This window comes from Sander lucioperca, chromosome 13 (assembly GCF_008315115.2).
Source record: "Sander lucioperca isolate FBNREF2018 chromosome 13, SLUC_FBN_1.2, whole genome shotgun sequence".
In the NCBI taxonomy this organism is placed as follows: Eukaryota; Metazoa; Chordata; class Actinopteri; order Perciformes; family Percidae; genus Sander; species Sander lucioperca.
The window spans coordinates 11,480,694-11,496,121 of record NC_050185.1 but is presented as its reverse complement, the minus strand read 5'-3'; the positions used below and the strand labels follow the sequence as shown (position 1 = coordinate 11,496,121).

Genomic DNA, 15,428 nt, shown 5'->3' with positions numbered 1-15,428 from the left:
AAAAGTTTAGTAGGCCGATAATAAAAGGCAGATCATAACTGCTATGCACTTATGACTAAAGCAAGAAATGGGAAACCAAATAAGATCAGACACATCACATACAAGAAAAGCTCATATTTCCATTCCTTGGTACAACTTTGAATTAAAATGTTCTGCCTGTTGCATAATGCATTAGTATCATAAACCTCTGATAAATGGGCAGGATTCTAATCAATTATAAAATCAAGCTGTGGAACTGTGTGCAACGGTGGAAATAAGGTCAAAGACACCATTTTTCTATCCCTGACAAAATGTGATACCTTTGTATTTCATAAATGTATTAGCATGAATCAACACCAGACAAAAAAAGGCAGACCATGATAAAAAGCTTAAAATCAGATGTGAACATTTGGGGTTAGTATCTGACATTATGAATGCGTGCATCTGAACTACAGACACCCAGTGAATGTGTTTTCCTTCTCTAAAGTAGGGAGATGATTCAACTTCAAAAGATACATTGCGGATACTCAACCTACATACTAATTTTGTCCCTAAAACACACCTACTTTTTGTAAATGGAGTATCAATATACTTTTTAATCATTTCTTGTGATATGCTTTTCTTTACCAGTGCTGAATTCATGCAGCATTTAATTTTGCAGGTACCAGACCCCATATTTCAGCATTGGGTGCAGTATTGCAATAATCTGGGACAATGTTGGAATGTTAAGTGTTGTGTTAAAAACTTTACAGTACCCACAAAACAGAAAGAAAGACATGCAAAATAGCTTAGATTTCCTTAAAGGAGTAGTTAGACATTTTTGGATGAACACGTACTTGCTTTCTTGCCAAGGTTGTATGAAAAATTTGATACCAGTCTCATGTCTGTGTGTTAAGTATGAAGGTAGAGCCAGGAATAAATTAGCTTAGTTTAGCATAAAGACTGGACTGCTTCCCTGCTTCATATTTAGCAGACAGATAGGAGAGTAGTAACATTCTTAACCAACTCTTGGACAGAAAGCTAATTAGTGTTTTTCTCATAATGTTGACCAATTCTGTTAAAAGGTAGAAATTGATTATTACCTCTTCAAGTCGGCGACGCTGTTCCTTCTGCTCCTCAATGCGTTTCTGTCGGTCATGCAACAGTTGCCTCTTGTGTTCCTCAGGGTCCCTACGCTGAGCAGCCAGTTGGGCCTGCTGCCTCTTGTGAGCCTCCGAGCGCTCTTTGTTCTCCTGCTGCAGACGCTGGAAGTCCCGCCTCAGGGTGGACTCACCGGGCACATTGAGGATTGAACTGATGACCAAAATTGAAGATATGAGGGAGAGGATTTTGGAGGACAATCATTTGCATAAAGAACGCAAGTCATGGATTCATACTCAGGGACAGAGAATATAAACTGCTACTACCTTGACTCTCGGTCATCTCCACGATTTTCATCCTCTTCATCACTACCACTGTACTCATACTCTGTTTCTTCTATAAGAACAAAATAGCATAAAGAGAAGTGAAATACTGTATAAAAATAAAATAAAAAAAAAACATTGTGGCACAGTAGCCTACAGTATACTTCAGTTAATCAGTGTCCATAAAGGGACAAGGTACTCTGGGTTACACCCACCCAGGCTCTTTCCAGCTCATTTGCTTACCTTTCTCTCCCCTTTTCTTGCGTGTACGGTCAATATGGTCTTTGAGCTGAATTCGGACCTGGCGCTCAGTGGGCTGGTCCCTGATGAAGGAGTGCTTGAGAAGCTGCTCTGTGGATGGTCGGCTGGTATATGTCTTCACGAGACAGCCCTCTATAAAGTCAATGTATTTCTTGGACCTGGGAGGAATGGGGAGGTTAGAGGACGATAAACTAGTGAGGGAGAGTGGGAGGGCGGGGAGGCATGGAACAGTTGGCAGCTTGGCTGTTATTGCCCAGAAGAGAGATTCAAGTGGGACAAGTTCTGTCTTTAGCCCCTTTAACATGTCCAGTATTCTCTGGGTGTGTGTGATATTTCTAGGAATCTTCCTTTCTTACACAAGTGTGAACTAAAGTCCCTAAGGTTCGCAGTTTATGCATGCAGTCTTGTCTGACACTGAAAGAAATCCCAACATTGTGCACTGACCTATTTCGTTCTGCAGTGTCTTTACAAAAAATATTTGATTGACAGGGGGCTCACTTTCTCTGAAACTGCAACTAAAATGGGTGTACAACATGATCACTGTAAAAAACAATTCAATGCTCTACAATAACCATGCAATGGATACTACCTGTATGAGGTCGATAATGTTCAAACATGGTAGTCGTTAAGTTCTTGAAATTGTGTCCTTCCCTCACTTATGTTTTTGTATTTGCATTATTGTTCATCTGGGTCACACAATATTGATTGACAGCTTCTTTAGGATTGGAATTATAAACACATTGTTAAAGATACATTGCATTCTGAATGCAGTGGGACAATAAACTCTACCAAGTGGGTCCATTAACGAGCAGCAGGAAGAGTAATAGGAGCAAATAAAAACGGGGTAGGAGAAAGAATATGGCAAATTAGTTTAAACGCCTTCAGCTTCTAGTTTTGCTCACAATCATATTGGTCTCAATACTTGGACAAAGTACATGAAATCTGAGTGAGACAGCTACCCAAAATGTCTTTCCCAATCGAGGGACAAATGCACCCAAAGTAACCTTAGGCTGCTTTGAGAAATCTGATTTTCTTGTAATTTTGCATCACTTCTTGTACAAGCAGCATTCTTTCCAATCAGTGCTGTTCTCGTTAAGTGTGTTAATATGCACTTAACCTGGTTATTGTTGCACTGCAATAACCTGCTTTCTTAAACATCAAGTAAACAGAGGTTTTAAGGTTTGTAACGCACATTTGACATCATATGAAGGGAGCCTGCTAAGTGTCTAGGATATGAGATACATAAATAACACAGCAGGATGGTTGATAACTCACCATTTTTTGGATTTAAGTTTTGGAGGGGGATTCCTGGGAATCAGGAAGAGGGCTCTCATCGGGTGCATGTCACACAAGGCTACAGAAATAAAAGGACATGGTCAGAGTTGTTAGCTATAATTAAATCCTCCTACCCATGCTGAGAGCTATGGTAAAAAGAAGGAAAAAGGAACATTAGAATACAATTTATGTTAGACAGAATCATATACTCCCACACCTGGTATTTTGTAAATAATACTAGCCTCCACTACACATATTCTTTGTATCCTTAAACATGGCTATAGCTGCTGTTATCCAATCTTTCCTGGTGCCTCCGGCTTATTGTTACATTGAATTTAAGAGCAAGGACTGTGAGTCATTGTGTTCCCAGCGTAGGTAGGTAGCTAAACCTGACTGGTTAGCTTTACGGTTTCACAGTAAACAGGCTTTTATATTCTTCTGGACGGAAATTTTATTTCAGGATTTTAAGGGCCACATTAAAACAGAGGGATCACAGCTATACCGATACTATAATGTATGCTTCATATAACATTCATGTTTTACATGTATTATACATAGTAATTATGTTTAAGCAAAATCTGTATCTATACAGTAGGCTTGTATTGTTTATTTTCATTTAAAGGAATGGATCACCCACTGACAGGATGTTGGCAGTTGATCAAAACAAAACGTAATACATTCATGTTTTTAAAAAGAGAAATTAATTAATAAAACTGTCTTCCATTAATTTCTGTTAATCATCTATTATTCATTCAAAAAGCCATACTAATGAAAAAATCTAATCTAAAAACAAGGGATATTACAACTGTATTAGTGGAAACATGCTTCAGTACTGAGATTGATAGAGTGAGTAAGTACACACACACTGCATAATTTACAATGGTACATCAACGCCAACTTGACAGTTGGCCTGCATGCCTTATGTCATTCACATAACCACAACATGGTCTGCAGGAGCTCTGTAGCCTTCATCAGTAATGTGAAAAAAAGGCTTTCTGAACATTAAAAAGTTTGTAATTAGTTTTTAAAATTTATTTTGACTAAGAAAACTGGACTCCACTTACGTAAACTCCCCCACCAGACATGTTTGATGAATATAAAGAGATCCTCCTTGGAATAATGATTTGTATCAGATTTTTTTCACACATAAACAAGTTCAATTACATCTACGCCCTCTTCCTCATCGAAAAATCTACAATATATTAAAAAAAGTTTAACAACTCGACACAAGCCGTCTCCTACTTCACTGAAAAGTGTATGTGCACCGGAGGCTTTAAGTTCCCACTTTATATATTATTTTGTATATCATTTTATTCAACAGAGCTCAGTTCGTCCCCAACTCAACAATTAGCCGCAGGTGGCTGTAAACACATTCTGTGCGATGCAATGCAGAGCTCATAAAACAGTAGCCTCATATTGCACGTTTTCTAAGTCTACTTTAGTATTCAATGCAATCCTAAGTAAACTAATAAGAAAAGAGTGTAATTTGATTCTTGCTGGAGGTAGGGTTATAATAGTTGCATAATAACAACCACCAATTGGTCAAATGTAGCAGTATACATGGCACGATAAGTTACTCATGTTGAGCCAGTGTTTAACACTGAGTTTAATGAGTTTCTTTAGCACAGCTGCAATTCATTTTACAAACAATTTAGCTGCTACTCTTAAGTGAGATTTTCTTTGCTTCTTAGTCAGGTTTGACACCAAATCTCCAGGCAAACAGATCTCCCTGCTAAGCAGACCAGAGAGATCTGTGCAATCAGCCTCCACAGGCCAACTGCCAGCTCCAGACTACACTACTTTGATTACAGTGAGTCAGCTGTCCATCTGAACGCACAGACAACAAGGCCACATATGCAAGAAAGACTCATTCATGAGGTCAGACAATGAGGACTTATCTGTTGCTGAGTACTTGTAATATTTATTACTTATGTTGTTGAGATTTTATTATACGTTTACTGTTCATTTTATTGTTATCCTTGTTTTGTTTGGAAATGAACTAAACTAGGTACAAAGAAATGCACGATTCAACCATGAACAGGTAAAATAAAAGGTGTGCAAAGGAGTGTATACACTTACGAGGAGCTCCCTCTGCCATCTCAATGGCTGTGATCCCCAAGGACCAGATATCACTCTGCAAAATACACAGGGGACCAGGTCAGTCTCTACAGTATCTTTCATATGCTCTCATAGTATCTCACACACACACACACACGGTGCTGCTGTTACCCTGTAGTCATAGGTGGAGTCAGGGTTCTCATCACAGGCAATAACCTCAGGTGCCATCCAGTAAGGTGTGCCAATGAAGGTGTTCCTACGCCCAACAGTCCTGTCCAACTGAGCACTCACGCCAAAATCAACTGAAGGTGGACAAAGGAATCAGAGGAGGAAAGGATGTGCGATGATGAGCATATACCTACTTTTGCAATACATTAAAAGTACAAATTTCATGCGCTCAACGTACCAAGTTTGACCTCTGCATTCTCCGTTAGCAGCACGTTCTGGCCCTTGATGTCTCTGTGGATAACTTTATGGGCGTGGAGGTGAGAAAGGCCCTGAGCAGGGATAAAAAAAAAAAAAAGAAGAAGTCAGAATTGGTAAGTAACGAGTAACCTGTGCTGCAGACTTGTTTTGACTGGTGCAACTGTGATTCCTCACCCTTAGGATCTCTCTGCAGATGTAAGCGATCCAGTCCTCCTTCAGAGAGCTGCCCTTAGTGTTTTTCACCAGGTCAGTCACCGATCCCGCCCCACAGAACTCCATCACCAGCTACATACAGACACATGCAAACTTAGTGGGCACAATCACTGAGGCATACTGCTATGAAACCATCAGGCCAAGGGTACAAGGGTAGACAGACCCAAAGTTGGTCATCATGTCCTGGTGGACTCTTCTTGACAAAGGCACCGTAGTATGTGGCTATGTTGCGGTGGTGGCTGTATTTTTTCAGCATGTTGATTTCCGCTTTGATCTCCTCTTCTTCCTCCTCTGTAACATCCATCACCTTGATGGCAGCCAGCTGGCCCGTCTTCACATGACGGCCCTGAAGAGTTGGATCATTGTTAAAAGTTGTCAGTAAAAATGAACCTGGGACCCCATGTTACTAAAACTCTTGAATGTTGCCCATTAAGTGTGGTTAATTGCTTCATCACACCATTTCACTGTTCTTATTTTACATTTACTTCTCCAGAGTCTCTTATCTTTCAGTCACAGCCACTTTAAACTCTTCAGACAGCTGAAAAAAGTACTGACATAGCAGGAGACTTAATGTGCTGTAATTTGAGAAATGAATGCACAGAACACTTAACAAAGATTAGGCACTAGAGTGGTATTTGTAGCCAGTTTAATAGCAACTCATCGCACAAGTGAATACTTAATGTGTTGAATGCTTCAATCTCCAAAAAGAGTCCTAAATTATTCAGATATAATATAGGCATCATGTCTCACCTTGTATACCTGCCCATATGTCCCATTGCCGACGACCTCGACCAGCTCAAAGATTCCTGCTGGATCCTATTGGAGACACCGGTAGATTCAAACGTCATACAACATGCAGACAGAGCAGGGACAGATACAATATACAAGACGCTCCAAATGCATTTCAAATAAATAAACTGCAATTAGTTTTTGTTTTAATTTGGGAGCAAAATTAAAAAGACTACACTCAGGCACATCTTTTTTTTTTTGTTCTATGTGAGGGATGTTTGCCTTGTTCTTCTTTGAATCCTCCACATCTACACTTCAATGTCTACACTAAGTGGAGGTCGTATTTCATGTTGTTACACTGATGTTTTTTCACTTAAGAGTCACCCTTAAATACTAAAATCCTAGTTACTGATGCAATCTGGCTTCAGTAATGTTGGCACAAAGGCTGAATTAAAACAAGTCTAAATACAAAACACTGTTAGGGACACAAAATAAAACCAGGCTTTCATAATTGTACAAGCATTTTTTGCCATCATTTTAATTTTGTGCCTTAACAGAACAGTACTTATATCTCACAAAAATGACAAACAGTTGCATTTAGAATTGTCTTTCTGTGCAACAGAGGCTCTGTACCTCCCCTAAAGTGAGCATAGATCTATAGACTCATTCTGTCACATAAACACACAAACAAAAGCACAAGGGCCTCTGTAGAATAGAAACCATACATACAAACAACCCAAATGGCTTCTACTGTGTACAGTAAAGCAATTTAAATCCACTATTACCAGTCCATATTTCCACACAAATCATCTGAACTCAATTTTCCTAGCCACCCACTCACCCACACACACTCACTGCCCGCCCACAAGACTTAACATGGAGGAAACAGACAAGCAGATAGACTAAATATTGATACTAGATTAGATACAAAGATGGACACGACATCCGGCCTTTTCCCGATTTCTTCATTTTAAGTTTCAATGCACTGAAGACATATTTCACTGACACTAATAATGAGTAGGTTACTTTGACTTAATTATGCAACCCCCTCCCCCAAGAGACAATCGTTTCATGCAATTTCAATATGGCTTTAAGAAGATGTGTGGGTGGTTAGACTGCTGCTTTGGGTTTAGAATGTACAGCATGACCTATCCTGCTTTTATCCATTTCCTATGATGGGTGTTCTGCCTTCAACAAGGAGGGGAAACATTCCTTTGAGACAGGAAACATTTATCAGAAAAAATAGCATCTATTAATTACTTATGAAAGATTTGGCAGTAAAAATTGGAAATGACCACACATTTGATCCAAATGCACATAGCTCATATGATGACATAAATATACTGGCCATATTTTGAAGCATGTTATGACACAAAAGAGGAGGAACTGTGACGTAAAGTAGCCGGCAAGGGAATGATGGTATGGAAGAGAATAATGTAATGATAGAGTGGGTGGCAAGGCAGAGGCGGTAGCATCACCCACGTCCAGCGCCGAGAGTGGGATGGTAGGAACGAAGTGGTAGAAGGGGAAGGGTACAGTTATGTTCGAGAAATAGCACCACCAGCACACACAGTCAAACAAATTGTTGGCAAGGATTACAAAAAAAGGCCTATCTGTGGTTACACAGCTGCAGCAATAGTCAAAATCACACTCAAACTCTTTTCCCTAAATATCATTAGAGAACAAACTTCTAGTTATCAGGTGTTTTTAAATGGCTTCCTAAATACTCAAAAATTCAACAAACGAATCCCAACAGCATGTCAGTTTCTCAGCAACCACACATAATTTCCACATCACAGATAAGGATGAACAGGATTTACATTTTTTTTTTTTTTTTTTTTTTTTATTAATCAAGACTGCTATTGTTGGATTATGCTACTATTATGGGCCTGGTGTCAGTAAACACTATGTGGGCTACATAACATCCATCCAAAGTTAGAGAATATGCACAAACTTTGCGGTGGTCATCGAACTATAACAACCTCATCCACATTGTTGAAATCATTTAAATATTGAGCCATATGGCACTGACAATCTTTTAGATCCTATCATTTCTGTAGCCTACTCCGAAACAACAGACTCCCAGAATGCATTTTTCTCGACTCGCGTTTAATATCCGTTCCATGTGTAACTTTTAGTGTTTACAATAAAAAATTTTAACTTTTATATTGTCATATTACAGCATTCATTTTATCTCACACTTATGTAAGGTTTTTTATACCAAGCATAGCAAGCATGGACTGTTTCAATGCAACAACAAAGAAATCACAAGACTAAATTTCCAGAGGGCTGGTATTCATTGTTATTCAGCATCCAATATCTCATCACACTATCAAAGTTTGAAAATAACCATAGAAGCCACCTGTTTTGATGCTAAATAAATTAACAACAAAACAGCTGAAATTCTGCAGACATTTTTGTTGGAGAATGACCGTGTTACTTTTTACTGTCTTAGTTCTAAAAGTGTAACTTATGCCAGCTGTAATCGAAATAATTATGCAGGTGGCTTGACTTTATCCAGTGCTATTGACACAGGAACAAAGTGTTAGAGCACAAATGCTTTGTTGTTGCCTGTGTACAGTGGACTATCTGCTAATGCTGGAGTCCTCCTGTACTCTGTAGCAAATCTCTAGAAAATGCTGTGATTGAGCCACTTACACTTTGGAGATGTTGTCCTCTAGTAGCACTATGGAGCTATTTTTCCATGAGTGGGTCCAAGTTTTGTTTCTCATGTGGATGCACAAGGACGCACATGCATGCACGTGAACACGGGTGACGTGCTACACAGTCCTGCCAATGGTTTCACACTATTCCACTAATCAACAGGTGGCAGTAACAGCCAAGATATGCTGCAATGCGCCAACAAAGGCAGGAAAGAAGACGTCTGCTAGCTAGTAAACAATGCGAGATTTAAAATATTCAAAAATAAAAAAAATAAAGAAAATCACCTCAACAGTAACTTCCCTTTCCAATAATAACAACAATAACAACTGAATGTTCAGCACCCCGACCAATAAGCATTCACAATATTCAAGCGTTACTTCAATTTACTACTATACCAGGTCCAATTTGTGGCCTTCAGAAAGTCACTTTGTGCCAAAACACTCAAAACAAAATACTTGAGACTAATAATCAAATTCCTGAATTTAATGAAGTGATTGTACCTCTATTCAAAATGATAAAATAAACTCAGATGCGCAATTTTCTCATATTGCCATTTTATACAGATTTATTATAAAGAGCTGGGTCAATTCTAACAATATGCTGGGATTTCGAGAAAAAAACGATTCTCAGGCTAAGGAAAGAAGATAAACTACCCCTGATCTCCTAAGCCCCATACATATGTGATAGCTACACTGAAGTGCTGCAGAGTTTCCTGATATTTTCGGAGGGCAAGGGAACCCTGGAAACTGGCTTATCGTCTTGGATATTTTTTGAATAGCTTGTATGTTCTGCAACATTTTAATTTTAAAGTTTTGGTGATGCTGATTTTTTTTCCATGTAGTTACCCATCAAGATGAAAGTCACAGTGTTTACACTAGCATTTGAATGACGCCACAAGCACATTCTGAGTAACCTTTGCTCATTTAAACTCTAGTCAGAGATTACAAATGCCACCTAATATAAAAGTTACTATGGTTCTGTTTAAAACATGTACCTAAGTGGGGAGATGGGGCTGTAACCTATCTTTTCAAAAAAGCAGTGGCTAAATGCATACAATACTTTTTTATAATGTTAATAAAGGTCTGTCTTAAGAGGATTTACTGCTGCAACACAATTATACAATTTTGATACTGTCCACTGAAATGGAGAGATGCATCAAAAGGCTGTGCCAAAACTTAATTTAATTCTTAATTCTGCAACTGTACCCTTTTAAAGAAGATTTTTCATCAAATGGGAATAGTAGTGACTAGGTTTTTATTTTTTATTTGACTTAAAGCAGCCATATTATGCTCATTTTCATGTTCATAATTGTATTTTAATGTTGTACCAGAATAGGTTTACATGGTTTAATTTTCAAAAAACACCATATTTGTGTTGTACTGCAGTGCTCTCTCTCACTGCTGCAGATCCTCTTTTCAGCTGGTCTCTGTTTTAGCTACAGAGTGAGACCTCTTTTCTTCTTCTTCTTCTGTACTATCTTTGATTGCACTGCACATGCCCAGTAGCTCAGATGTAGATCATGTCAGCTAGCTAGCTCCATAGACAGTAAAAGAAAGGCTGTTTCTACAACTTCGGTCAGTTACAAGGCAGGATTAGCTGGGAGACTTCTAAATGAGGGCGCACATGGAAGTAGTTCTTTTGTAGATTATGGTGAACTTGTGTGTGTTGTAGCAGTGCTTTGCTATTGAGAACGAGGTAGAATGCTAGCGTTAGCATGCTAGCGTTAGCCATAGCGTTAGCATGCTAACGCTACGAGCTAATGGTTGAGGTTAGCCTGCTCGTTTCGGCTTGTGACGTCACAAGCCGTGCCGATTTTGAACAGCTCACCCAGAGACTGAAGGCAGGACACATTCAGAAACCGTATCTCACTCTAAACAGCATGGATGGATTTTTTTCAAAGTTTGTATGTGTGTGGAAGCACCAGAGACACAACATAACACCCCAAATCCCAGAAAAAGTGATTTTTTCATAATATGGGCACTTTAATTTCTTGTCTGGCAAAGGGGTTCTAATGTTAGGAGATTGTCAAAAAAGCCAGGTTGATTTTTAAGACTGAGGCCTTTAAGGTGGACCACTTTAAATACCAGGGAAATAAGTCCAGGAGTTTATTGTTCCATCCCTGAAAAGTCTGATACAGTATGGTGTATTTTATAAATATATAGTCAAAAGGACCAGATCCAAAATTCACAATGAGTATGGTTAGAGGATTTGCCATTCAATTTGGGATTACTGACTGTCAAGCCCCCATATGAAGAAAAAAACAAAACAATATTTTAACAAAAAGCAATCATTTAAACAAGAAATTGTTTGTTGTTGTTTGTGCATTGCAATCTCAATAGTTTATAATTGGTAGTTGAAAATACATCTTTTTTTAAACAGCAAAATAACATGACAATCGCAGTGTTTCAGGTGTTGTTTGTCATAGCCCAGGAGACAAAAGCAGCAACATGTTTTGTTTTTTATTAACACACTAATCACGAAAAGTGGTCAAGGCTAGAAAATTCGCTTCTTTATTGGGTGGAGAAATCAGAAAATATCTTTGATGGAAATCTGTGATACTGAAACAGCACAGCTGTCTATAGCAATAACGTTTACAGGGCCATGGGATGTTTATTCCACCTTTACTTTGATGCGTGGGTGTTGAATGGTCGTGCTTGTGTCAGAGGCAAACTGACACTTCAGTTCATATGACATAACATCTAATAAGTCCGTCTGCTATGATTTTACATTCAAGTGCAGCACACGTATTTTATAATAACAATACTCACCCTCAGAGCTGCGAGGTCTATGTCATCCAGGCTTCGTGTGGGGGCGTTTTCAGACATAGCTGGCGAAACTTAGAACCTTAGCTAACAAGTTAGCCAGCGATTTGACAAGAGGTACTTGGGGAAATGTTAAGTGGTGCTAAACCGATCTTGCAAGGACTTATCTATTGATTAAATATAGCAAACGGGCTGTCCAATATGATGAAACTGTTGCGGAACAACACGGTAACGTTAGCACTTAGATTAGCAAACACATCGCAGATTGAGCTGCCATACAGACGCACCCAGCTGACTAGCTCACGTCAACTCTGGCCGAGAGCTATAATGTTATTCGCAGTGGTTTTACTGAATGCCGTTTACAGTATCTGATCAAAACACATTTAACTTAAGAGATTTCAACAAACTGTTAACGTCACCGTTAGCCGGCCATCGGTACCGTTCTAACAACTAGCAGGCTTTCAATGCGATGCACCTCCACTGTTGTTGAACACCTTGCTGCGTTCATTTTAACGAGACGCCGCGTCTCTGCTGCTGTACAACATTCAGCTAATGTTATCGGTGATATTGCGTGTCGCGGAGGAAAACTACTACATAGGTATGGTGTGCCACTGAAAACAGTCCTTGTTACGCTTTTAAAGTAGAAAATAACATTTACGGCTTAGCAACGCAATGGTTGTTTTTAAGAGAACGCAACGTCTGATGTGATGGCGTCCGGTTCCGTCCGCACCGCACCAGAACCGACTGTCAATATAGATGTCCTCCAAGAATATTAATACAAGTGCGGAAAATGAAAATAATGGCCTCGTTTGAAAATACGATTATTTGCGAGTGCAGTTGTCAAACTTGTTAACATGTCCTAAAATAATCCTCAATTTCGACCAGAGCGGACGTTCATCCGTATACCGAGTCAGGTGCGTGCGTGCGATCAATCCAACGTTGCTAAACTGGTCGGCTAAATAGTCTTTTCCAGAATAAACTTTCCTCCTTCGTCCATTTTCTGTGTTGATAGTCGCGCCTAGCACTGCCAACCTTCCGGGGAAAGCACAGACAGGCAGGCACTATTTTCTCGACAGCCACCGTAATACTTGTAAACTGAGGCTCTCGACTCTTACGCGTTGCTTCCCTTCTCCAGCGTCCAAATTGTATGACTTTGTAGTTGAAGTCCAACACTACAGACACGGTGCAGCTTCAAACAGTGGCTATTAGACAAACTTGTTATTTCGCCGTGTTTTGCTTCCCGAGTCCTCCCTCCCACTCCCAGCCTTGTTGTAGTCTTGCGGAGTTGTACAGACGATTGGCTGCTCATAACACTCCTCAAGTGTTTTCTCCTCTTGGACAGCTACGGTGCTTCATCAGGGACAAATTACCTGGAAAATTACAGTGGACCTCAACCTACGCAACTGCCTCTGTCTGCAGAGCCGAGCATTTCCTCTCACCTCTGCAGGGACGGACACAGACATTTGGAGGGGCTATTGCTCTAGCGAATGTCTTAAAACTCATTTTGTTAAGTGTTTAAATAAAAATAAAAAAAACATTGTTATTGCTGGGTACAAGATATATTATTCTCCTTACACTATAAAGGTATATGTGCAAGCTCAGCAGAGACTTTGAAGATGGAGCTGTCTCAAAATTAAACATTAATATAATTCTGAATAAGTTAATGTACATTTAAATTAATAATAGGCTACTATTATGCACAGCAGCTATCTTTCACACTTTTACTGACATGGCTCTTTTATAGTAACTCTAATGTATTAGAGGTGTAGCTGTCATTATGTAGCTGTCTGATTTGTTGGTGATGCACTGCATGCTCTTCCTCACTCTCTGGTCTGGAGCCTTGTGGTAGGGCCTCATCTTGAATAGAATGATTAGAATCAGAATCGTAACGTATACGGTATACTGTATTTTACGCTGCTAAAAACGCAACTGAAGACAACTGAACACTAGTGCAGCCAGTTCGTCACCTTACTTCCTGCTCATAACTGCTACGGCCACTAGAGGGCAGCGCCAGGTCGTAATTGCACAAACGACCTCTGGGAAAGTTTCTCGGTGAAGGACAGTCTCTTTAATATTAATAATTTCTCTAGACTATAACATATGTGATAACAACTAATTAGGCTACTTAAAAAAAAAGTAATTCTGAAACTCGCAAGTTGAAATCAATGTTGAAAATTCGCAAGTTGAAATCAATGTTGAAAATTCGCAAGTTGAAACCGGTGTTGAAAATTCACAAGTATAAATGGATGTTGAAACTTTGAAGGCAAGTTGAAGTCAATATGGAAAATTCACGAGTTGAAAGCAACGTAGAAAATCACATATCAAACCACCATTCATTTCAATCACTCCTGTGTGACTTACCTTAAACAGGGTTTGAACCTGCATCTTCTGGGTGTCAGTCAGCATTGGTCCCCACTGGACCACCTTCAGGGATGAGAAAGAAGAAACATCAGTGAATCCATTAAAAATATCTTAAATGTGCCGATAATCCTTCAAAAAACCCTTTAGTGTAATACATTTATCTATTAAATAACCTGAAACCTGCTTCATAGATGTCAATCGACTCTGTGAAGTTTAACCATAATTAAAATATTGAGATAACTTCTCAGACCCTTGAGAGCTCAGTTGGAAGAGAAACTGTTTCACAGTCTGAAGGTTGTGAGTTCACATCCCATCTTTGCCATTTGTTTTTCTGTGTCATAAAGGATTCTCCTGTTGTGAAAAGCCTGTCCCTGAACTTATTAAAATGCATCAGAAGTGGAAGTCAGTCCCAAGTTACATGTTTCTGTCTTCTTTTAGGACGAAGAGTAAAAACATTTTATCAACTCACCAAACAGGAAGTGACACATAACTCAGCTAAAACGTCTCAGAGGAGTTTGAACCTGCTGATGTTTTCAAACTGGTATCATGGGATATATACCTCTGGCCACTTTTTTTGCAGTGCCACAAATACGTACTGTCAGGTACCCTATATTCTGCCAGAGTTTCGAGAAACAAATGTCCACTGGAGGTGCTAAAGAGAAGAACTGTAATGTGGCTGAAATGGGTTGTACTTTATTATTTTATATTATTAATTATATATATCAACATTATTTTAAAGCTTGTTGTTTAAAGTTTGTTTCGTGATGCTCAGCACAAATTTCAAACTAATGTATTTTAATTAGAAGCAGCCTATATTTCGTGCCTGCACCACATATTGTTTCTGTCAGAAAACACTCAATTTTACTAATGATGGACTTCCACAACAGTTAAAAAAGTAAATAAATAAAAAGATAAAGACAAAGTTTATTTAGGTTTTTTTTCTCCAGCGGGGTAGTCAGCCAATAAGGGCAAACGGGCTGTGGCCTGGGCAACATTAGCCTGTACCTGTGCACTTCCCTGCATCTCTAATATACCTGTCCTGCACTGACCTACTTTGTCACTGAACAGATCTCATACAAGTTCAATTAAATTCTACTTCAGCTGGATAACTAAAAAACTGCTAAATATCATCCATAGTGTGTATTTTGTCATTACATGACCGTTTTCTGTTCTTTATTTTGCTCTGATGTGTCTGCCACCCATACAGCTAGTAGTCCAACAAGACAGGTTGCCTACCTTATCTCTAACAGATCATAATGCTTGTCAATAATGCATGATTCACTTCCAAAGCCGTCCA

At 39.1% G+C, this 15,428-nt stretch overlaps 1 protein-coding gene across 10 annotated transcripts in view; it reads right to left on the bottom strand.

The window, feature by feature from the left end:
- Positions 1-13,117, bottom strand: part of mink1 (misshapen-like kinase 1) — a 28,835-nt gene extending 15,718 nt beyond the window's left edge. For 5 of the 10 annotated variants that reach the window (XM_031320363.2, XM_031320364.2, XM_031320365.2 and 2 more), the window contains exons 1-11: positions 11,777-13,110; positions 6,366-6,431; positions 5,779-5,961; positions 5,577-5,687; positions 5,383-5,473; positions 5,148-5,278; positions 4,998-5,052; positions 2,919-2,997; positions 1,626-1,801; positions 1,386-1,455; positions 1,062-1,272 (exon numbers count right to left, since the gene is read on the bottom strand). In XM_031320363.2, the coding sequence (XP_031176223.1) occupies positions 1,062-1,272; positions 1,386-1,455; positions 1,626-1,801; positions 2,919-2,997; positions 4,998-5,052; positions 5,148-5,278; positions 5,383-5,473; positions 5,577-5,687; positions 5,779-5,961; positions 6,366-6,431; positions 11,777-11,833 (1,230 nt within the window). In that variant the 5' untranslated portion in view covers positions 11,834-13,110. The other 5 variants (XM_031320366.2, XM_031320368.2, XM_036008664.1 and 2 more) reach the window with 4 other exon arrangements.
- Between the last annotated feature and the right edge of the window lie 2,311 nt (positions 13,118-15,428).